The 22,613-nt window shown below is 60.6% G+C and overlaps 1 protein-coding gene across 1 annotated transcript in view; it reads left to right on the top strand.

The window, feature by feature from the left end:
• Window positions 1–22,359, top strand: part of ABCA3 (ATP binding cassette subfamily A member 3) — a 56,550-nt gene extending 34,191 nt beyond the window's left edge. The window contains 24 exon segments of the mRNA XM_029057518.2: window positions 250–431; window positions 1,358–1,504; window positions 1,683–1,812; window positions 2,542–2,696; window positions 3,493–3,648; window positions 5,093–5,303; window positions 5,990–6,140; window positions 6,326–6,424; window positions 6,908–7,106; window positions 7,524–7,830; window positions 8,320–8,593; window positions 10,763–10,967; window positions 12,494–12,713; window positions 13,453–13,611; window positions 14,591–14,763; window positions 16,715–16,849; window positions 16,947–17,141; window positions 17,276–17,463; window positions 18,552–18,722; window positions 19,067–19,248; window positions 19,463–19,536; window positions 20,183–20,194; window positions 20,196–20,372; window positions 21,619–22,359. Of these exon segments, the coding sequence (XP_028913351.1) occupies window positions 250–431; window positions 1,358–1,504; window positions 1,683–1,812; window positions 2,542–2,696; window positions 3,493–3,648; window positions 5,093–5,303; window positions 5,990–6,140; window positions 6,326–6,424; window positions 6,908–7,106; window positions 7,524–7,830; window positions 8,320–8,593; window positions 10,763–10,967; window positions 12,494–12,713; window positions 13,453–13,611; window positions 14,591–14,763; window positions 16,715–16,849; window positions 16,947–17,141; window positions 17,276–17,463; window positions 18,552–18,722; window positions 19,067–19,248; window positions 19,463–19,536; window positions 20,183–20,194; window positions 20,196–20,372; window positions 21,619–22,359 (4,643 nt within the window).
• Window positions 22,360–22,613: the final 254 nt, after the last annotated feature.

The raw sequence follows: 22,613 nt of genomic DNA on the forward strand, positions 1-22,613 counted from the left end.
AGGGTAACAAGTTGAAGTAGGCGTGGGCGAGAGGAATGAGTGCCTTGAAGCCGACGGTAAGGAGAGCAAAGCCCCGTGCTAAACTGAGTCAGGGAAGAGAAGGAGAAGAGAGTGGAGGGGCGAGGCCGGGCGAGCCGGTGGGCACGGGGAACCCGACGGGGGACCGGGGGACCCAGAACCCGCGGGGACTCCCCAGTCCGGTCCAGCCCGGCCCGGCTCTGGGGTCACGGATCCCGCCGGGGGTTTCAGAGACCGGCGTCCAGTGGAGCGAGCTGACGAAGCCGGTCAGCGTGGACGACAACTTCACCCTGGCCCAGGTGCTGGGCATGCTGCTTCTGGACTCGGTTCTGTACGGCCTGGTCACCTGGTACATGGAGGCCGTCTTCCCCGGAGAGTTCGGACTGCCCCAGCCCTGGTACTTCTTCCTGACGGTGAGCTGGGCTTGCTCCTCAAGGGCCTGGACCCCCGTATGTGCCAAGACCTGGCTCGGGGAGCCCTGCGGGAAGGAGACCCCCCTCCCCCCGGCCCCGCCCCAGGAGATGACCGGTTGTGCTCCCTCGACTGTTCTGGGAGGATTTGGGACCAGGCCCACCGCCACCACCACCACCATACTTCGTCTCCTCACGATCCCATCCCAAACCAGAAGTGGGAGGAGGCTTCTTCTCCTCTGACCTTGTCTCAACCCGGAGGTGGGGGCTTCTCCTTCTCCTCTGACCCAGGCTTGTCCTTGAGAGGGCCTTCTCTGGCTTTCCAAAGCTGAGGAGTAGCCCCAGTGGAGCAGTCCGCTTCCCTTGGAGTCAAGCAGCCCCACCTGCCCCAGGGGCCAGGTCTTCCTTGGGGGCCCAGGGTGGGGTCGGGGGGGGCAGAACAGACCTGAGCGTTCAGGGGAGGTGGGGCTGGGAGTGGGTGACATCCCAGAGGGAGCAGTGCAGACAAGTCGGGTTCTTTCTGCCCTGGTTGGAAGCCCTCAGGTCTGATCTGAGGCAGAGCTGGCACCGCTCCCCTCATTTCCCTGCCCCCAGGCTCCCGGCTCCTTTCCCAGCTTCCTCCCCTCCTCTTCCCTGTGGGCGGGGTTCCCAGGAAGCCAGATAGGCCTGGCGGAGGGGTTGGCTCTCACGCCGTACCAGGCCGTGGCCAACATCGGCAGGCGCGTATCCATACCTGGCTCCCGCCCCGGGCCCAGAGGCCTCCACTCTTCCATTAACGCTTCGAGCCCGGAGTCTCTGGGCCCATTCCTGGCCTCAGAAACCTGACCTTCCCGTGAACTCTTGCGATAAAGTGGACTGACACCACCGGCGGGGTGGACGGCCAGAGGCTGGGCCTCTCTTGGTGACCCCCTTCGCTGTTCCTCCCTTAGCCCTCGTACTGGGGTGGGCACCCGAGGACGGCTGTGGGCAGAGAAAAAGAGGAAGAGGAGGATCCCGAGAAAGCGCTGAAAAGCCAGTACATCGAAGAGGAACCTGCCGGCTTGGTGTCAGGAATCAAGATCAAGCATTTGGCCAAGGTTACCGGCTCTCACTGCCCATCCTTCCATCCGTCCGTCCCACCCGTCCGTCTGCCCACCCGTCCACCCGGCAGAGGGCCTTTAGTATATCCTCGTTGTCTCGGCAGGCACAGGGCAGCACTGGGAGGGCGGCAGGGCCAGGGCCGGGCTGTTCTGGTCAAGTACCCCTTCCCCGCAGGTGTTCAAAGTGGGGAATAAGAGCAGAGAAGCGGTCCGAGACCTGACGGTGAACATGTTCGAAGGCCAGATCACGGTCCTTCTGGGACACAATGGAGCCGGGAAGACCACCACCTTGTCCATGCTTACAGGTGCGTCTGGACGGACAGACGGATGGACCGCCGGGTGGGCGGGCGGGCTGTGGTGGTGGCCCAAGACAGCCATTCGGGTCCTCGGGGCAAGACAAAAATGAATAATGGTAGTATCTTTATAATGTTCAGTACTTTTCCTGCCCCCTTCCTCCCCCCTGCCCCTGGGTGCACATTGCGCTATACTGAGCGGTTGGAAAGAAATAATAGGCATAATGATAGTAATGAAGTGCTTACTATGCGCCAAGCACTGCTCTGAGTGCTGGGGTAGATACAAGTTAATCAGGTTGGATCCAGTCCCTGGCCCGGAGGGGGCTCACAGTCCATGCGGGAAGGGAGAGCTGGTATGGAATCCCCATTTTATAGAGGAGGAAACTGAGAAACGGAGAGGTGGAAGAAATCCGTCGACAAGCTGCAGATCCGGGGTCAAGCCCCAGGTCCTCTGACTCCCGGGCCCGAACCATAGCAGCAGCCAGAATGGTGTGTTCTGAGCGCCCCCGGCCTATGGGCCACTGTGGAGAGTGCTTGGGAAGGAACGGCGGTAACCGGAACTGTGTGTACTGAGCACCCCCTGAGTGGGTCGCTCTGTACTAAGCACTCGGAAGACTCCTGCGGGAGTTAGTCCAGCCCTGTCACCCGGGCTCCTTGGCCCCGGGGTAGTCTCGGGGTGAGTGGCTGAGTCCGCTGGATCTCCAGGCGTGAGGGTCCGAGGTGTGCCCTGTCTCGCCCTAGGCCTGTACCCCCCGACCAGTGGGCAGGCGTACATCAACGGGGCCGAGATCTCCCAGGACATGGTTCTGATCAGGAAGAGCCTGGGCCTGTGCCCCCAGCACGACGTCCTGTTTGATAAGCTGACGGTGGCCGAGCACCTCTACTTCTACGCCGGGGTGAGCCAGGGGCTAGCACACGGTGGCCAGCCCGAGCTGTGGGGGAGGGGGCGAGGGCGGCACCTTGAGCTTCCAGGTCTCTGGGTACGTGATGATGGTGATGATCAGAGTCGTGGTATTCATTAAGCACTTATCGTGTGCCAAGCACTATACTCAACTTCGGGGCAGATGCAAGATAATCCGGTCGGACACTATCCCCCCGAATCCACATGGGGTTCACAGTGTAAGTGGGAGGGAGAACCGATGCGGAGTGCCCGTTTTACAGATGGGGAAATTGAGGGCCAGTGGAGTCAACTGCCCAAGGTCACACAGCAGGCAACTGGTAGAGCCAGGATTAGAACCCCGGTTCTCTGATTGCTGGTCCCGGGCTCTTTCCTCTAGGCCATATCCGTTCTCCACCCCAGTTTCTCAATCTTCAATCCCCTGGCTTTAGTGTTTGGGTGGGGACAACAGTAGTAACTGTAATAGTGTGTACTGAGCGTCCGTTGAATGCCATGCACTGTGCCAAGTACCCGGGAAAGGACAATAGCTGGGGTTGATTGGGGTGGCCCCTGGGGTCCCCTCCCACCCGTAGCGAGCCCCGAGGTGGGCACATTCCACAGCCGACCATTTGCGGGTGTCCAGGGTGGGTGAAGTGGGGAGGGTGGAGTCTGCTCCTTGGGCACCTTAGGCAAGGGGGACCCAGCGGCAGGGTCTGCCACTTGGGCGCCATTCGTGGGAGAGGGGCGGGGGACGGCGTCCGTCCACCTGCCCCTGGGTGCGAATGGGCTCCCCGCCCTCGTCTCTGGCCCTGCAGCTGAAAGGACTGTCGCGGTGGAAGTGCCCCGAGGAGATGGAGCGCACCCTGGCCGTCCTGGGGCTGGAGGAGAAGCGCCACACGCAGTCTCGGGCCCTGAGCGGCGGCACCAAGCGCAAGCTGTCCATCGGCATCGCTCTCATCGGAGACTCCAAGGTGCGGCCGGGCTGAGCTCGGGGGAGGGGCCGCTGCGGCGGGACCCCCGGGTTGCGGGGACGAAGCCCAAGGCGTCCACTGAAGCAGCGTGGTTTAGTGGATAGAGCCCGGGCCCTGGGAGTCGGAAGAACCTGGGTTCTAATCCTGTCTCCGCCACTTGTCTGCTGGGTGACCTTGGGCAAGTCACTTCACTTCTCTGGGTCTCAGTTACCTCATCTGTAAAATGGGGATTAAGAGTGTGAGCCCCATGCGGGACAGGGACTGTGTCCAACCTGTTTACCTCGTATCTACCCCAGCGCTTAGAATGGTGCTGGGCACATAGTAATCATTTAACAAGTATCATAATTATTATCGGCTTTGCTCTCATCAGAGACCCCCGAGGTTCGGCCGGGCGGGTGGTGGGGCAGCGGGGCTGACCGGACCTGGGGAAAGGATGGTCCCTGAGGCTCCGGCCGGCCCTGTCCCCGGGATGGAGACCAATCGAGTAGCCGCGCTGGGCGTCCTAGCACAGCCTTTGTCATGCTGCCCCGTGCCCGCCCCCAGCCCTGGCCCTGCCCCTAGTGACCCCACAGCAAGGGCAAAGCCTGCTCCGTGTGGGTGACCATCTGTGGGGTTCGCTGAGTTGCTCTCACTGGGTGGAGTCTGCCCAGCTGCTGCAGTCCACGGTCTACCCTTGGGTGCGGGGCACTGTACCACACGCTTGGGACACCGTGGCAGAGGCCCAAGATCCGCTCCCTACCCACAAGGAGCTTCCAGTCTAACGGGGGAGAAGGGCATAAACATACTCATGGTAATAAATATTATGATACTTGTTAAGTCCTTACTATGTGCTAAGCATCCTTCTAAGTACTGGGGTAGATGCAAGTCAATCAGGTTGGACACAATCCCTGTCGCACATGGGGCTCACAGTCGCGATCCCCATTTTACAGATGAGGTAACTCAGACCCAGTGAATTGACTTGCCCAAGGTCACACAGCAGACATGTGGTGAATCCGGGATTAGAACCCAGGTCCTTCTGACTCCCAGGCCTGTGCTCTATCCGCTAAACCACGTTGCTTCTCCTAAGGCGGAAAACCAGAGCTAGTCAGGAAACGTCATTCAATTCATTCATTCAATAGTATTTATTGATCGCTTACTAAGTGCAGAGCACTGTACTAAGCGCTTGGAATGAACAAGTCGGCAACAGATAGAGACAGTCCCTGCCGTTTGACGGGCTTACAGTCTAATCGGGGGAGACAGGCAGATGAGAACAATGGCAATAAAATGTCGGTACAGTCAGGTAGACCCACAGCCAACCCAGTGGCTGGTGACAGCCATTACTCTGGGAACTGGAATCCCATCCGGGAGGGCGTCCCGGGGAGGAGGCGGGGTCGCTGGGGGCGTGTCCAGGAGGAGATCCACCCTAGTGGTCATTCGGCCGGGTGGCCGTTCCCGTCCCCGGTAGGTGCTGATGCTGGACGAGCCCACGTCCGGCATGGACCCGGCCTCCCGCCGAGCCACCTGGGATCTCCTGCGGCAGCAGAGGAGCGGCCGCACCGTCCTGCTGACCACCCACTTCATGGACGAGGCCGACCTGCTGGGAGACCGCATAGCCATCATGGCCAAGGGGGAGCTTCAGTGCTGCGGGTCGCCCCTCTTCCTCAAGCACAAATACGGTTGGCGTGGGGCTGGGCTCGGGCGGGACTGGGGGCAGGCTCAGCCGGGACCCGGAGCGAGCAGGCCGGGCGGAGGGAAGGTCCCCGGGGCGGTGCCGCCCCCGGTATCTCTGCCTCGACCCAGATGGTCTCCCAGGGCTGGCGCCACCGGGAGCCCGGGGCCTGCCCGTCTACTGACTCTGTGCCAGCCCAACCCCCTGGGCCCGGATCTTCCACTGGAGCCCGGGAGTCGGTCTCTCCTCCCTCCCACGCATCTGTCAGGCTCTCGGGTTCGCAAGTCCCTCCACCTGTCCATCCGTCCTCCCGTCCATCCGCCCATCCATCTTTTCTTCTCTCCACCCGCCATCGGCCTCCCCGTACATCTGCCCGTCCCCCATCCGTCCATCTGTTGGTCCATCCGGCTGCCCGTTGGTCACTTGCACCGACTGAACTCCTGCCGAGTGCAGAACACTGAACTGGGCGCTGGGGCGAGGACAGTTGTAGGATCTCACGATCTCCTCCCTAACCTCAGAACTCCTCCTACACCGTCCCCTGCCGCTCCCTTCTGTCTCGTGCTCGCCCCGGCGTCTGGCTGCGGAAGAGTGGAGGGCGACAGAGAGCCCCACGGCTGCCCCTGAGCCGAAACAGGGTGGGTCACGGGAGGCCGAGGCCAACCCCAACGGCCACCTCTTTCCCGGTCCCTCCAGGAGCCGGGTACCACATGGTCATGGTCAAGGAGCCCCACTGCGACCTGGAGGGCATTTCCCACCTGATCCGCCGCTCTGTGCCCAACGCCATTCTGGAGAGCAATGCCGGGGCCGAGCTCTCCTTCATCCTGCCCAAGGAGAGTACTCACAGGTAGGCCCTGGAGCGCGCTGGGAATGGTGCCCAGGCTTTGCTGGGAATGCTTCCCGAATCATCCTTCTTCCTGCCCCAGGAAAACTCCCACAGATAGGGCCCGGAGCTTGCTGGGAACGGTTCCCGGGCCATCCTTAGGAGCACCGCCCCCCCCACCCCCTTCTTTCTCCTGACTCTCTGCTCAGGTTTGAAGCTCTGTTCACGGAGTTGGAGCAGAAACGGGCAGAGCTAGGCATCGCCAGCTACGGTGCGTCCGTCACCACCATGGAGGAAGTCTTCCTTCGGTGAGTCCCTGCCACTCGGAGCCCAGAGGCATCGGGGCACGACAGAGCTCCCGTGGGAGAGCCCTACCCCCTGCCGTCTTCCACCTCGCCTGTCCTAAAGGAAAGAAGTAATCTTCCCCCCACACCCCGACCGGCCCAGCGTCCACCCCCTTCTCCTAGAGCGTAGGGGTGGGGGGCCCCCGAGACCCCGGGGCCTGGAGCAGTGAGCTGCTGCTTCTCTTGCTGGTGGCACGCTGAGACTCATCCCCGGCTCTGCCACTTGTCAGCTGTGTGACTGTGGGCAAGTCACTTAACTTCTCTGTGCCTCAGTTACCTCGTCTGAAAAATGAGGATTAACTGTAAACCTCACATGGGACAACCTGATTACCCTGTATCTACCCCAGTGCTTAGAACAGTACTTGGCACATAGTAAGCGCTTAACAAATGCCAACATTACTATTATTATTATTATCCCCGTCTGGTGTCTTGCTGCGCCCGGTCCAGGGTGGGCAAGCTGGTGGACTCGAGCATGGACATCCAGGCCATCCAGCTGCCGGCGCTGCAGTACCAGCACGAGCGCCGCTCCAATGACTGGGCCCCGCTGGACGACTCTGGCAGCCTGAGCGGGACCACGGATGGGACCGACGACGGCGCCGGCGCTCTCATCACCGAGGACTGCTCCAACGTCAAGCTCAACACCGGGGTGAGTGGCACTCGGGGCGCGCAGGCCTGGCCAAACCTCGAGCCAGGGTGGGAGCTGCCCGCTGAGCCCCCTTCCCTTTCCTCAGTGGAACCCTGAGTCCCCTCCCCTCTCCGCAGTGGCCGCCAAGCCCCCTCTCATCTCAGCAGCTGCCCAGCCCCCTCCCCTCTATGCAACGGCTGCCCAGCCCCCTTCCCTCCCCATGGCGGCCACCAAACCCCCTCTCCTCTTCCTGGCGGCTGCCGAGCCTCCTCCCCTCTCAGCAGCAGCCGCCGAGCCCCCTCTCTACTTTGCAGCGGCTGCGAGGCCCCTCCTCTCTCCACGATATCCTCCAAGCCCCTTCCCCTCTCCACAGTGGCCGCTGAGTCCCCTTCCACCCCACGACGGCCACTGATCCCCCTCCCTTCTCTTGGGCGGCAGGTGTCCCTGGGCTGCCAGCAGTTCTACGCTATGTTCACGAAGAGGGCCGTGTACACCTGGCGGAACTGGAAGATGGTGGTGGCGCAGTTCCTGGTGCCGCTCATCTTCACGGCCTTCGCTTTGGTCGTGGCCAGGACCTTCCCGGGCCCGCGGGACTCCCCGCTCCTGCGCCTGACCCTGGAGCCCTACGGACACACGGCCGTGCCCTTCGCCGTCTCGGCCGGGGCATCAGAGCTGGGCCGGCGGCTGTCCGAGCAGCTGGCGGAGACCCTGCGGGCACAACACCAGGCTCCTCTGGAGGTGCTAGGTAGGGGGCACGCGGAGGGGCCGGCCGGGGCCGGCAGCGGTGGCCTGGGGAGGCCGGGGGCCGCTTCCTTAAGCCCGCGGTGGGCGGGACGTAGACGAAGTGGCCAAGGATGTCTCCTGATTATGATGCTGCATGGCCTAGTGGATGAAGCATGGGCCTGGAAGTCAGAAGGTCCTGGGTTCTAATCCGAGCTCTGCCCCTTGTCTGCTGTGTGACCTTGGGCAAGTCACTTTACTTTTTTGTGCCTCAGTTACCTCATCTGGAAAATGGGGATTGAGTGTGAGCCCCATGTGGGACAGGGACTGTGTCCAGCCCAATTAGCTTGTATCCACCCCAGTGCTTAGTAACAGTGTTTGGCACATAGTAAGGGCTTAACTACATTAAGCCCTTACTTACGTTACTTACTTACTTACATTAATACATTAACTACATTAATTAATTAATTAATTAATTAATTAATTAATTAATTACCGTGTCCTCCCGCCCCAGGTGACCTGGAGGAATTCCTGATCTTCAGGGCGTCGGAAGAGGGCGGGGCCTTCCGAGAGCACTGCATCGCAGCCGCCGCCTTTGACGGCGTCGACAACCGCACGCTGGTCACCGCCCTGTTCAACAACCAGGCCTACCATTCCCCTGCTGCGGCGCTCGCCCTGGTGGACAACGTCCTCTTCAAGATGCTGGCGGGGCCCAACGCCTCCATCACCGTCAGCAACTTCCCTCAGCCCCGCAACATCGCCGAGACGGCCAAGGACCAGCTCATGGAGTGAGCCACCCTTCCCTCCCCCTGCCCCTCTATTCCCCCACCCCTCCTCCCTCGCTGCTCTTAGCCCCCACTTGGCTCTTTTACCAGAAGACAGGTCGTGTGCCTCTTCAGTGCAACAATAATCCCATAGCTTTCTCAATCAATTAATGTTTTTTTTAAAATTCTGTGCACAACACAATACTAAGAGCTAGGGAGAGGACCGGAGTTGGTAGATACATTCCCGGCCCTCGAGGAGCTTTCGGTCTAGAGGGGGAGACGGACTTTAAAAGAAATTACAGATACGGACATAGGGGCTGTGGGGTTGAGGGAGGGGTGAGTATCACATGCACAGATCTAAGTGCAAGAGTGACGCAAAAGGAAGAGGGAATAAGAGAGATGAGGGCTTAGTTGAGGAGGGTCTCTTGGAAGAGATCGATTTTAGTTAGGCTGTGAAGTTGAGGTACTCTGCACATAGCACTTAATAAATAAGATTGAATGAAGGTGAGGAGAGTGTGGTCTGTAGAATATGAAGGGGGAGGGAGTTCCAGGCCAGAGGAAGGATGTGAGCAAGGGGTTGGCAGTGAGGTAGGTGAGATCGAGGTACCGTGAATAGGTTGGCATAAGAGGAGTGAAGTGTGTGGGTGGATTACAGAAGGAGTTCAGCGAGGTGAAGGAGGGGGAGAACTGATTGAGTGCTCTAAAGCCGCTGGTAAGGAGTTTCTGTTTGATGCAGAGATGGAAGGGCAACCGCTGGAGATTTCTGAGGAATGAGGAGACATGGACTGAATGTTTCGGAAAAGGGATCTGGAAAGCAGAGTGAACTATGGACTGAGCGAGGAGAGGCAGGAGGCAGGGAGGTCGGCAGGGAAGCCGGTACGGTACTCAAGGTGGGAAAGAAATGCTTTGATCAGCGGGGTTAGCAATCTGGTTGGAGAGGAAGGGGCATATTTTAGAAATGTCAAGGTAGAACCTACCACCTGGACTTGGTGACAGATTGACTATGTAGGTTGTAAGATAGTGATGAGTCGAGGTTAACGCCAAGGTGACAGGCTCGTGAGACAGGGAGGTTGGTGGTGCTGACTACAGTGATGGGAAAGATGGGGAGGACAGAGTTTGGGTGGAAAGATGAGGAGTTCTGTTTTGGATGTGTTAAATTTGAGGTACGGGGGGGACATCCCAGTGGAAATGCCATGAAGGCAAGAGGAGATGCGAAACTGCAGAGAAGTGGAGAGGTCAAGGCTGCAGAGGGAGATTCAGGAGTCGACCACCTAAAGATGGGAATTGAAGCTGTAGGAGCAAATGAGTTCTCCAAGGGAGTGGGTGTAGATGGAGAATAAAAGGGGATCCAGAACTGAGCCTTGAAGGACTCCCATAGTTGGAGGGTGGAAGACAAAGGAGGAGACTGTGAAAGAGACGGAGAACGAGCGGCCAGAGAGATAGGAGAACCAGGAGAGGACAGTGCCAGGGAAGCCAAGGTTGGATAATGTTTCCAGGAGATGGGTGGTCCACAGGGTCCAAGGCAGCTGAGAGATTGAGGAGGATTAGGATAGAGTAGAGGCTGTTGGAATTGGCAAAGAGGTCATCAGTGAGAGAATTGGAGGAGGAAGTGGAGGCAGCGGGTGTAGTCAACTCACTCAAGGAGTTTGGAGAGGAATGGTAGGAGGAAGATGGAGTGATAACTGAAGGGAGCCATGAGGTCAAGGGAGGGTTTTTTTTAGGACAGGAGAGACATGAGTGTGTTTGAAAGCAGTGGGGAAGAAGCTGCTGGAGAGTGAACAGTTGAAGACGGCTGTCAGAGAGGGAAGAAGGGAGGGGGCAAGAATTATGGTAAGGTGCAAAGGGATGGGGTCGGAAGTGCAAGTGGAGGGGTAGATTTTGAGGGAGGTGGAGATCTCTTGAGATGCGTCTGGGAAAGACGGGAGCGTCGAAGGAGGGGCAGGAGGACAGAAGGACTGGAGAGGAGCTGGGGAGATTTTAGAGGGAGTGTGCCTGATGGTTTCAACTTTCTGGATGTAATTAGGTGGCCAGGTTGTTTGAGGCAAGAAATGGGGGTGGGGGGATGAGGAGGGGAGACAAGGTGCTTTTTTGTCCCAAATACTTTCCACGTTACTTTGAGGGGTCGAGGAGGGAGCCGGAAGGCAGAAGGAGGGGCCTCGTCACCCGCGGTCTGTCTGTCTGTCTGTCTGCCAGGGGCCAGACGGGGTTCGCCATTTCCATCAACCTGCTGTACGGCATGGCCTCCCTGGCCAGCACCTTCTCCCTGCTGCTGGTCAGCGAGCGGGCCAGCAAGGCCAAGCACGTCCAGTTTGTCAGCGGTGTCTACGCAGTCAACTTCTGGCTCTCTGCCCTGCTGTGGGACCTCATCAACTTCCTCGTGCCCTGCCTGCTGATCCTGGTAAGGCCGGGGCCTGTCCTTCCGTCCGTTCACCCTTCCACCTCCCCCCCCCCGGGCCTGCAGCATACCAGGACTGGAACCCAGGTCTCCTTCATCTCAGCCTTGCCCGCTCTGCCCTGCTCTCTGCACCGCACCCTGTGGTCCCTGCTCCGGGTGGGTCCATCATCAGGGATACAGCGTGGCCCAGTGGATAGAGCAAGGGCCTGGGAGTCGGAAGGACCTGGGTTCTAATCCTGGCTCCGCTCAGTGTATGCTGGGTAACCTTGGGCAAGTCGCTTCACTTCTCTGGGCCTCAGGTACCTCATCTGTAAATTGGGAATTAAGACTGTGAGCCCCATGTGGGACAGGGTCTGTATCCAACCTGATTAGCTTGTATCTACGTCTGCACTTAGAACAGTGCTTGACATGTAAAAGTGCTTTACAAATACCGTTATTATTATTATTCTTCACAGTCTGGCCCCCACTCCCCTCAACTTTAACCCTGACACACACCCCCCCACCCAATGTAATGTCACCTGCAGCTCTACCTCAGCCTCATTGACATCACCTGGTGTCTTAGTCCCGCCCGCCCCCCCATGACATCACCCAAGAAGCCCCCAGTCACTAGAGGCCCACCACAGGGCAATCTGCCCAGCAGCCTGGCCTACTGGGACTTGGTGGAAAACCTGGATGGCCCCCTGTCAAACCCGAACCTGCCCCTTGTCCAGACTGAGAACGGACTGGTCTTGGGCCCGGCCCTTTATCTGGTCCCAATGCCAATCTGGTTGTTTGGACTGGGCCGGGCCCATCCTGACTGCCTTGGGGCAAGGGGCTGTCTGGGACTCCCAGGAGGTTCAGTCAGTCTGTCAGTCGCATTTATTGAGCGCTTTCTGTGTGCAGAGCACTGTAAAATGCTCTTGGGAGAGAACAATAGAATAGACACAGTCCTTGCCCACAATGAGCTTACATTCTAGAAGGGGAGACAGACATTAATATAAATAAATAAATTCGAAATATGGACATAAATGCTGTGGATCGGATGGGGGTTAGGCAGGGAGCAGGGTCCTGGTTACGGCAGTCCCGGGGCTGGAATCTGAAGGTCCGTGCCTAGACCGCCCCTCCCCGTGCTCAGCTCACCCTCAATAGAGTAGGCCCTGCTCCTCCTCGCGTTAGCCGGCCCCTCCCCCTCCCAAGCCCTGGGCCCGCCCGAGCAGGGTCCATCACCCTGACCCCCCTGGAATGCCGAGATGGTGAGCAGAGAGCTAGAGCCAGAAGAGGCGGCTGAAGGCTGTAGTCCATCCTGGGCCTTCTCAGGGACGAGCCAGGAGCTGGAGGAAAGGGACCAGAGGGGAGGGACGGAGGGAGAGAGGTAAGGTGATGGGCAGCGGCGGCAAGTGGCCAGCCCAGTTGGGCCGGATGCTTCCTTTCCTCTGGTGTTGTGGGATATTCGCTCAACTCTGTGCACCTCCGCCCCTCACCCTCCCCACCTCCCCTCCCCGGCCCCCCGTCTCCCACTCCCACCCCCGCCCCTTGCCGGCCACCCCCAGGTGGTCTTCCAGGCCTTCGACGTAGAAGCGTTCACCCACGACAGGCACCTGGTGGACGTGATGCTCGTCTTCCTGCTGTACGGCTGGGCCGTCATCCCCCTCATGTACCTGCTCAGCTTCTGCTTCTCTGTGGCCGCCACCGCCTACACCCGCCTCACCGTCTTCAACATCCTCACGGGCACCGCCGCCTTCCTCGCCATCACCATCATGTCCATCCCAGGTGAGGGACCCCCGACCCCTTCCTTCCCAGTCACTGCCTCCCCCAGCAACCCTCTATGCTCTCCCCTAGTCCTTTCCTTGGAGAGCAGAAGGGTGAGCCAGTAGGGAAGAGTGCTCTGCACACAGTAGTTGCTCATTACAGCACTCTACATATAGTAGGTGCTCATTTCAGCACTCTGCACATAGTAGGCGCCCAGTAGAGCACTCTGTACCCAGCAGGTGCCCAGTACTCGGGTTTGGGTGACCGGTGGGAGCAAGGCACCCACGCACTCTCTGCCTTGAAGGAGATTTCAGTCTCCTGGGGAAGAGAAAGATAGAGAGAGAGAGGGACAGTTCTAGATGGTTTCCAGTCCGGGAAAGGCTGGAAAAGGACAAGGATGAAGCAGGAAGCAGCGCAGACACATCTGGACCAAACAGCTGGGCTATTTATCACCAGTTGTAGCCAGATGTCAAGAATAGAAACACTGTGTATCACACAGGCAGCCGCACACCCGCAAGTGCTGCGGAAGGGATAAAGTGATCAGGATTTCAGGGCGGGTATTGGGTTGACGTGGCTATAGTAGACTCTCCCACGTGCTTAGAACAGTGCTCCGCCGTGGTAAGCATTCAGTAAATACTATCGATTGATGGATTGGGAACCTGGAGGTGAATCAGGAGAGGCTTCCCAGAGGCGGCGGGCAGAGGCGGGGCCAGGCGGAAGGCTGGGGTCTGGAGCCACTGGGCTCTGGTGGTCCCTGCAGAGCTCGGCCTACTGGACCTCTCGCGGACTCTGGACAAGGTGTTCCTGGTGCTGCCCAACTACTGCCTGGGCCAGTGCGTCAGCCTCTTCTACCAGAACTACGAGTTCATCCAGTTCTGCACCTCCTCGGTGGAGGCTGTTTTCATCTGCAAGGCCTTCAGTGAGTGGCCTGCCCTGGCCTGCCCCCCTCCCCGCGGCCTCCCCACTGTCCCTCCCCCTCCGAATCCTGGCCTCCTGCTCTGCCTTCCAGCTCCCTGCCTTCCGCCCTCCCACCCGGTCCCGGCCTCCTGCTCGAGCAGGGAATGTGTCTGTTGTCATATGTACTCTCCCAAGTGCTTAGTCCAGTGCTTGGCACACAGTAAGCGCTCAATAAATACCACTGACTGAATGAATACATTTCCCGCCTCCCACCTCCCGCCCTCCCGCCCTCCCACCCATCCTGGCCTCTCCTTCTGCCCTCCCACCTCCCCACCCATGCCATAGAGGGGTGGGTCGGCCCACTGTTTTCCCTCTGTGCGTCTCCAGGGAGGGATGGGTCCGTTGTGGTCCCCCTCTCCCCGAAAAAGATGGGCTGGGCCGCTACATTCCCCCTCTTCAACCCCTCTCGCAGGGAGGAGTTGGGTGCATTGGCCCCTTCCTCCACCAAGGGGTGACCAACTTTTCCAAATTTCAACCTGCAGCTTCTCCCTCCACTCCCCGATCCCAGGGGCAGCCCCTCTCTCTAACTGCCCGACGCCGGCACTGACTACCGGCGGGGGGCCGGGAGCAGCGCCCTGGGCTACGGCGCTTCTCCCGGCTCACCAGGTCTGGCCGCAGACGCAGACGGGAGGGAGGACCCTGCCCACCCACCCCTCCCCTGCCCCCTGGGCTTCCCTCAGCCCCAGCGAGTCTCCTGCCTCTGGCTGCAGGCAGGGGGAGGGGACGAGCCCCCCAGGGTCCCCTCTGAACTCTCCCTGACAGCGGGCTCCATTCATTCAATAGTATTTATTGAGCGCTTACTATGTGCAGAGCACTGTACTAAGCGCTTGGAATGAACAAGTCGGCAACAGATAGAGACAGTCCCTGCCGTTTGACGGGCTTACGGTCTAATCTCCATTCCGCTTACAGTCTAATCTCCATTCCGCTTCCCACCCACCCAGACATCAGCTACCAGCTGGATTTCTTTGCGTGGGAGACTCCCGGGATCGGGACGTACCTGACCTCCATGGCCGTCCAGGGCGTCTGCTTCCTCCTGCTGCTGTTCCTCGTCGAGGCCGACCTCCTCTGGAGGCTGCGGAGGCTGGTGTGGGCCGCGTGCCGGAGGCGCAAGTGGGTGAGTGGCCCAGGGCGAGGCGGCATCCCCTAGCTACCTGGGCGGTGAAGAGAGCCCGGGCCCAGGTGACCGGAGCCCCGGCTTCCGGCCCTTCCCCGGCCTGCTGTGTGACTTCAGACAAGCCTCTCAACCTCTCCGCCTCAGTTTCCTCCTCTGTTCGATGGGGCGAGAGGCCGCGTGACCCGGTGGAGAGAACCCGGGGTCAGAAGGCCAGATCCCCACCTTCTAGTCCAGCCCTGCCCCGGCCCACTGGGCGACCTCGGGGAAATCTCTCAACCTCTCTGGGCCTCGGTTTCTTCCTCTGTAAAATGGGGATAATAGCATGGCCCAGTGGAGAGAACCCCGGGCCGGGAGACTAGGACAGCTCTGCCCCCGCCTGCTGTGTGACCTCAGGAAAGCCGCTTGGCCTCTCTGGGCCTCATTTCTCTCGTCTGTAAAATGGGGATAAGGTCTCTGCCTCTCACTTCATTTTGGATGGTGAGCCCCAAGAAGGACAAGGCAGGGACTATGTCCAGTCTGATCCCCTTCTGCCTTCCTCAGGGCTTAGCACAGTGCATGACATCAAGTCAGCGCTCAGTAAATACCATGAAAAATAAACACTCCCCACCCCATGCCCCTTTTTCAGCCCAGTACCTGTCACCCATTCCCTCTCCACACCCCCTACTGAGATGATAATAATAATAATTATGGTTCTTATTAGGTTCTTACTATGTGCAAGGCACTGTACTAAGCACTGGGGTGGATACAAGCCAGTCGGGTTGGACAGGGTTCCTGTCCCATGTGGGGCTCCCAGTCTTAATTCCCATTTTACAGATGAGATAACTGAGGCACAGAGAAGTAAAATGATTTGCCCAAGGTCACACAGCAAAGTAGAGGAGCCAAGATTAGAATCCATGACCTTCTGACTCCCAGGCCCATACTCTGTCCACTGAGCCACGCCGCTTCTCTAGAGTACTGTAGAGTTGGTACGATTTCTGCCCTCAAGGAACTTAAAGCCTACAGGGAATAGATGAGTGGTCAGTCAGGGAAGGCCTGGAGGAGGTGAGCAAATCAATCGGTGCTATTTATTGAGCGCTTACTGTGTGCAGGGGTGTGATCTCATAAGGGCTTTGACGGGCGGTGTTCTGCCGGATTTGAAGGGGAAGGGAGTTCCGGGCAGGAGGTGGGACGTGAACAAGGGGTCAGCGGCAGGTATCGTGAGAGAGGGGGTCAGTTAGGAGGGAAGGGTCGCTTCGATCGGGTTGCTGATGGTTGAGCTGGGAACACGGTTGCAGATTATTGGCAGAGCGGTGGAAGAAGCGCTGCAGTAGAAGAATGGGAGGTCCTTGGGAGCAGGGCTCATGGTGACCGATTCTATTGTGTTTGTGCTTTCCCAAACACTTAGGCTAGTGCTCTGCACACAGTACGTGCTCAGTAAACACCATTGATTAACTGATGGTAGAGTGTCACTTGATCTGTGCGAAAGTGAAAAATGAGGTTGTGGATGCAACCCCCTCTCTGTGCTCCCCGGGGTCTTTTGTGGGCACCCACCGCGTCCCCTCTGTGCTCACCATGCCTTCTCCGTGTCCCCAGTGCCACCTCCCGGTCCCCTCCTTCACGGTCCCCCATCCTGATGATCCCCATGGTGCGAGAGCCCCCAGGAGCGTAATTTCCCCCCCACCTTGACTCCCAGAACATGCTTGACTGCTCTGTGCCCTTGGGCAAGTCGTTGAACTTCTCTATGCCTCAGTTACCCCATCTGTAAAATGGGGATTAAGAATGTGAAGATGGGATGGGTTCTGGGGGAATGGGGGCAGCATCCAACCCGATTATCTTATATCTACCCCAGCGCTTAGTACAATGCCTGGCACGTAGTAAGGGCTTAACAGATACCAGTAAAAAAAGCACACACACACGCTTGTGCACAGATGCCCTCAGACCAGGGTGAGTGTGGGTCGTATGTCGGGTGCAGGCGCAGCTGCTAGACCGGGCGGCCCCGTTGCCTGAAGATCGGGACGTGGCTGACGAGCGCAAGAAAGTCCTGGAGTCCCCTCCCGAGCTGCCGTCCGCTCTGAGCAGCCCCCTGGTCATCAAGGAGCTCACCAAGGTATACCGTTTGGACGGGAGGGTTGGAGGGCGGGGGTTCCCCCCGCCGCTCGCCGGCCCCGACGCCCTCGCCGAGCCCAACCCCCGGCCCTCCCCAGGTCTACGGCGGCAGCGGCTGCCTCCTGGCCGTGGACCGGATCTCCCTGGCGGTCGGCAAGGGCGAGTGCTTCGGCCTGCTGGGCTTCAACGGGGCGGGCAAGACCACCACCTTCAAGATGCTCACGGGCGACGAGAGCGTCACGGCGGGGGACGCCTTCGTGGACGGCCACAGCATCCTGGCCGACGTCAAGAAGGTAGCCCGCCCTCGCCGGCCTCGCCGCCCCCACCCACCCCCTCGGCCTCACCGCCCTCCCGGCCCCCGGTGGGATGGGCCTGGAGGGGAGCCCCCGCCGCCGGCCCTCTGACCGGGATCCTCTCGGCGTGGCAGGCACAGCAGCGCATCGGCTACTGCCCGCAGTTCGACGCTCTGCTGCCCCACATGACCGGGCGGGAGACGCTCAGCATGTACGCGCGGCTGCGGGGCGTCCCCGAGCGTTACGTCGGCAGCTGTGTGGAGAACATGCTGCGTGGCCTCCTCCTCGAACCCCACGCCGACCGGCTGGTCAGAGTGTACAGGTTAGCGCCGCCGCCTCCCTTCCCCCACCTCCTCCAGCCCCACACCCACCACCGGCTGCTGAGGGTCATGTGACCCCCTTGAAGGCCCGTCTCCTCCAAGAAGCCTTCCCCGACTAAGCCCTCATTTCCTCTTCTCCCACTCCCTTCTGCTTCACCTTGCGCTTGGATTTGCTCCCTTTATTTCCCGCTCCCTCAGCCTCTCGGCACTTAATAATAATTAATAATAATTATATCTATTAAGCCCTTAAGCAAATCCGGGTGGACGTTAGTCCCTGTCCCGCAGAGGACTCCCAGTCTTAATCCCCATTTTCCAGATGAGGTAACTGAGACCCAGAGAAATGAAATGACTTGCTCAAGGCCACACAGCAGACAAGTGGCGGAGCCAAGATTAGAACCCATGACCTTCTGACTCCCGGTCCCGTGCTCTATCCACTACACCATTCTGCTTAGGTCCATAATTTATTTATATTAATGTCGGTCTCCCCCCTGGACTGTAAGCTTTCGTTGTGGGCAGGGAATATGTCTGTGTCAGTTGGGGAAGCCGCGTGGCCTAGCGGAAAGAGTGAGGATGTGGGTTCTAATCCCAACGCCTCCACGTGTTTGCAGTGTGGCCTTGGGCAAGCCACTTAACTTCTCTGAAACTTCGTCTGTAAAATGCGGATTGAGACTGTGAGCCCCATGTGGGGACGGGATCCGTGTGTGACCCGACTGCCTTGTATCTACCCCAGTTCTTAGAACAGTGCTTGGCCCGTAGTAAGCCCTTAACAAAAAACCACGCTTCTTATTACTCTCCCGACGCTTAGTACAGCGCTCTGCACACAGTAAGCGCTCAATAGATACGATTGATTGAGGACCACAGCCCCAGGTTGGGGTGCCCCCAGCCTCCCTCCCTGCTCCTCCTCAGCCCCGCAGTGACCGCTGGCTTTCTAGGGCCTACAACCACGGGTCAGGGCCGCTCCCCGCTTCCCCACCTCCTCCTCCTCCAGCCCCAAGCCGACCGTCGGCCGTCGAGGGCCAACAGCTCTCCGCCAAGGCCGCTAGCCGCGGCCAGGGCTCACGGCGGCCTCCCATCCTTTCCCCGAGCGCAGCGGTGGCAACAAGCGGAAACTGAGCGCCGGCGTGGCTCTGATTGGCGGACCCCCGGTCATCTTCCTGGACGAGCCGTCCACCGGCATGGACCCGGTGGCCAGGCGCCTGCTCTGGGACGCCGTGACGCGGGCCCGCGAGGGTGGCAAGGCCATCATCATCACCTCCCACAGGTGGGCGCCTGCCGGAGGGGCCCGGAAGAGCACGGGAGAGTGGGACGTTGGGCCCGCGGGAAGGGTCAGCGGTGACCTGGCCTGCAGTTCTAGGTGCTGTGGGGGCCGGGCTCTTTCCCTTTGCTCTGGGCCCAGTCGAGGTCCAGGGAGAGGGACGGTGCGGAGGCAGGAGGCTGGTCTCGGGGGAGGGGGATGGGGCAGGTGCACCCCAGACCTCGGCCCCCTGGGCCCGCCCCCGCCCCTCACCCTTTCCCGGCCTGGGCCCCCCCACACCCCCGGGGAGGTTGGGGTGGGGAGTCGGCCAGGCTGAGCCTACCCTGATATCCCGCGTGTGTCCCACCCAGCATGGAGGAGTGCGAGGCCCTGTGTACCCGGCTGGCCATCATGGTGAACGGTCAGTTCAAGTGCCTGGGCAGCCCGCAGCACCTGAAGAGCAAGTTCGGCAGCGGCTACACCCTCCTCGCCAAGACCCGGGCGGAGGACCAACTGCCGGCTTTCAAGGAGTTTGTCGAGAAGACCTTCCCAGGTGCCCGTCTCGCACCCCGCGCCCGACCTGGGTGGGCTGCTTGCGTCCTCCCCGTGCCCGTGGTGGGGAGGGAGAGCACCAGCCCCTCAGGGTGGCTGATTTTCAGCCCTCTCCCCTGTGACTCCCCACCTCCCGACAGTAGCCCCATCCTCACCCCCTCCCCAGCGGAACTCCTCCCCAGCAGCTCGCTCTCTCTCCCCGCCCTCAATTCCAGGCAGCATCTTGAAGCACGAGCACCAAGGGCTAGTCCACTATCACCTGACCAACAAGAACCTCAGCTGGGCCCAGGTAAGTGCGAGCGTGGGGACCCGCGGCCCAGGTCGAGCCGGCCCGGCTGACGGCCCCGGTGACGGGGCTAGCCCCAGGGGAGGCCCAGGGGAGGCCCGGGCGGCACGGGTGGCGACGAGGGGGACCAAGAGGGTCGGAGCAGGACCCCGGATTGGAAGAGGGCCAGCGGGCCGGCGGGTCACCGCAAGGGCTGTGGCGTCCCTGGTTGGAAACCCTTGGGTCTGGTCAGGGGCCTGGCCTGAGTGAGCCAGATGGGGGCCCAGGACGCCTCTTGGGGGACCGTCCCCTCACCCCAGGGCGTGGGCCCCAGTGGGAGGCGGGGCCAATCAGGGAGTTGTCCCGCGAGACCCGCTGTCCTCTCGGGGAGCTGGGGCGTGAGGGCGGGTGTGGTCCGCACAGGAGACCTTCCTAGCGTCTCCCTCGGGGACCTCCCCGGGGACCCTCAGCCCCCTCCCCGGAGACGCTCGCCCCCGCGGCCGTCCGAGCCGGGCTCCGGGTTCACCCGGCCCCGGGCTCTGGCCGGACCGAGTCGACGGCGGCCGCCCCGGCCCGTCTGCCCTCCGAAGGCCTCCCCGACCCACCCGTCCCCATCCTTGGCCCGCCGAGGTTCGTTTAGCCGGGAACGATGCCGGTGCTGTGCCTGCAGGTGTTTGGCACCCCTGGAGAAAGCCAAAGAGAAGTTGGGGCTGGAAGACTATTCCGTCAGCCAGATCTCGTTGGAACAAGTCTTCCTGAGTTTCACACCGCTTTCAGCACTACAGCTGAGGGACGGGGGAAGTGAACGGGGGACACCTGGGCCCTCCCCAACCCCCACCCCAGCACCCCCCGAACCCCCAGTCCCCCTTAGATGCCCCAGGCCCCTCCCAGGCCAACACTTAGTATATATATAAGAGAGAGAGAGAGGGCAGCGCAGTAAATTTATATTCCCAACGTGTCTTAATGTATAATTTGTAAGGGAACCTGAAGGGGACCAAGGGCAGCCAGCTGGGAGTGCGGGGAGCGGGCCAGGCGGGGATGCGATGAGGGGTGCGAGCGTCGCCAAATGTGGCGGGGACCGGAGAGGGGCTCCGAACCCCACCCGCCGTTCAGGTCGGGCCCCCGCCTCCGCCGAGAAACCACGGCCAGCCGCAGTCGGGAAGGGGCCGAGCCCGGGGTCGTGACGGGGGGGACATCCCGCGCCCATCCCCGCCTGTCCTGGGCACCGTGGAGTCGGGTTTGACAGGGCGTGGGGCTGGGGGCAGGTCTTTGCGGTCCTCCCGGCCCCGCCCCCGGAGGCCTGGCTGGAGCTGGCCCCCGGGAGGGACCCTGGGGAGAGTCACTGGCGCGCTGTCCAGGAAACGTTACACGCCTCAGAGCCCTGCACGTGCGTGCATGTGTGTGTGTCTGGGCAGTGCATGGGCTTTGTGGGGGGGTGTGTATGTTCACGCACAATGCATGGGCCTCTGGGGTCTGTGTGTGTGTGTTTGTCCACACACAGTGCACCTTTAGTGTGTGTGCGCGGGGTACGTACCGTGTGTGTAGATATGCGTATGTAGATGTGTCTGTGGGTATCCGTTGTGTCTGTGAGAAGCAGCGAGGCCTAGTGGAAAGAGCAGAGGGACCCGAGTTCCAATCCTGACTCTGCCACGTGCCTTCAGGGTGACCTTGGGCAAGTCCCTTAACTTCTCTGTGCCTCAGTTTCCTCATCTGTAAAAATGGGAACTCGATACCCATTCTCTGTCGCCCTCGGACTGTGAGCTCCATGAGGGACAATGACTATGCCTGACCTGAAGATCTCCTATCTGCCCTACTGTTCAAGTCAGTGCTTGGCACAGAGTAAGCACTTAATAATCATGATTTAATTGTAATTATTTTTGTTCTGTGGGTGCATAGGTAGGTGGCTCTGGTGTGCAGTGGTGGGTATCCGTATGAGTGTTTGAGGAGGTGCGGTGGGAGCGGGTTGGGAGGGTGGTCTGTGTTGGTGGATCCGAAAGGGGTGTGTGTGGTTGTGTATGTGTGTGTGTGTGTTGAGCACCCACAGGTCATGGGGCCTGTGGACGCTGAAGGAGGGGCCATCGGTACCCCGGGGGGCTCCCGGGGCAGGACCTTTGTGGGCACCAGCTCCCTCCCCTGCCCCCTCCGTCCAACCACCTCGGGGCCCCGCAGCCCCTTGCAACCACACTGACCTTTCCTCCGCCCTGGCCGCCCCCCCGCTGCCCTCACTGCCTCCCGCCATCTTCCCGGCCCACCGGAGACCAGAACCTGGCTCCCACTGAGGCCGGACCGGTGCCTCCCGGGCCTCTGGTGGATGGTCTGGCCCGGCCCGGGCCCGCGCCTCAGCCCCCACAGTGCCGGACCTGGCCCGCCCTGCGGGCCAATGCTGAGGGGGTCCCGTCCCCCCGACCGATGCTGGGTCCGGAATCGGCACAGCGCGCCAGGACACCGAGAGACCCAGATTCTCCGCCCCAGGGCTGGGCGGGCCCGGGGGGCGGCAGCCCAGGCTTCTCCATCCGCCATCGTCCTCGGTCTGTGGTGTCTCCCCATTTCCATGGTGACCAGACTCTTGTCAGTAAAGGAGCCTTCCCGAACGACCTCAGGACCTATTTCTGTGCGGATTGTGGCGCGGGCGGCGTGGGAGCACTGGGTGCTAGGTGGATGCTTACACGGCATCGCGTGGGCACCGCTGCACAGGCCCGAGCTTCCCCGGAGCAGGCCGCAGGCGCGTCCCGCAGGACGTGCCCCATTGTGGGTTGGGCCTACTGCGGCCATCCCTCCCTGCCCGCCGGGCACGCTGGCAGCAGGGTCAGGCAGCTGGACGGTGCCCCGGGTGCCAGTCCCAAGTGAACAGATGGGGCAGGGCGGTGTAGAGCACGTTGGCCTCCTCGAGGGACCGACCGGCGGGGTCAGCGGCTCTGTCCAGGTGGCAAGGGCTGGGGGCAGACATTCTCCATCGGAGCTTTAGCCAGGGCTTCTTTATTCGATTACACTTCCTCAGCCCTCTGCCCTGGGGGTGGGGAGTCAGTCAGTTGTATTTATTTAGTGCTTACTGTGTGCAGAGCACTGTAGAAAGTGCTTTGGAGAGTACAGTGGAACGGTAG

Source organism: Ornithorhynchus anatinus, chromosome 2 (assembly GCF_004115215.2).
Source record: "Ornithorhynchus anatinus isolate Pmale09 chromosome 2, mOrnAna1.pri.v4, whole genome shotgun sequence".
Lineage (NCBI taxonomy): Eukaryota > Metazoa > Chordata > Mammalia > Monotremata > Ornithorhynchidae > Ornithorhynchus > Ornithorhynchus anatinus.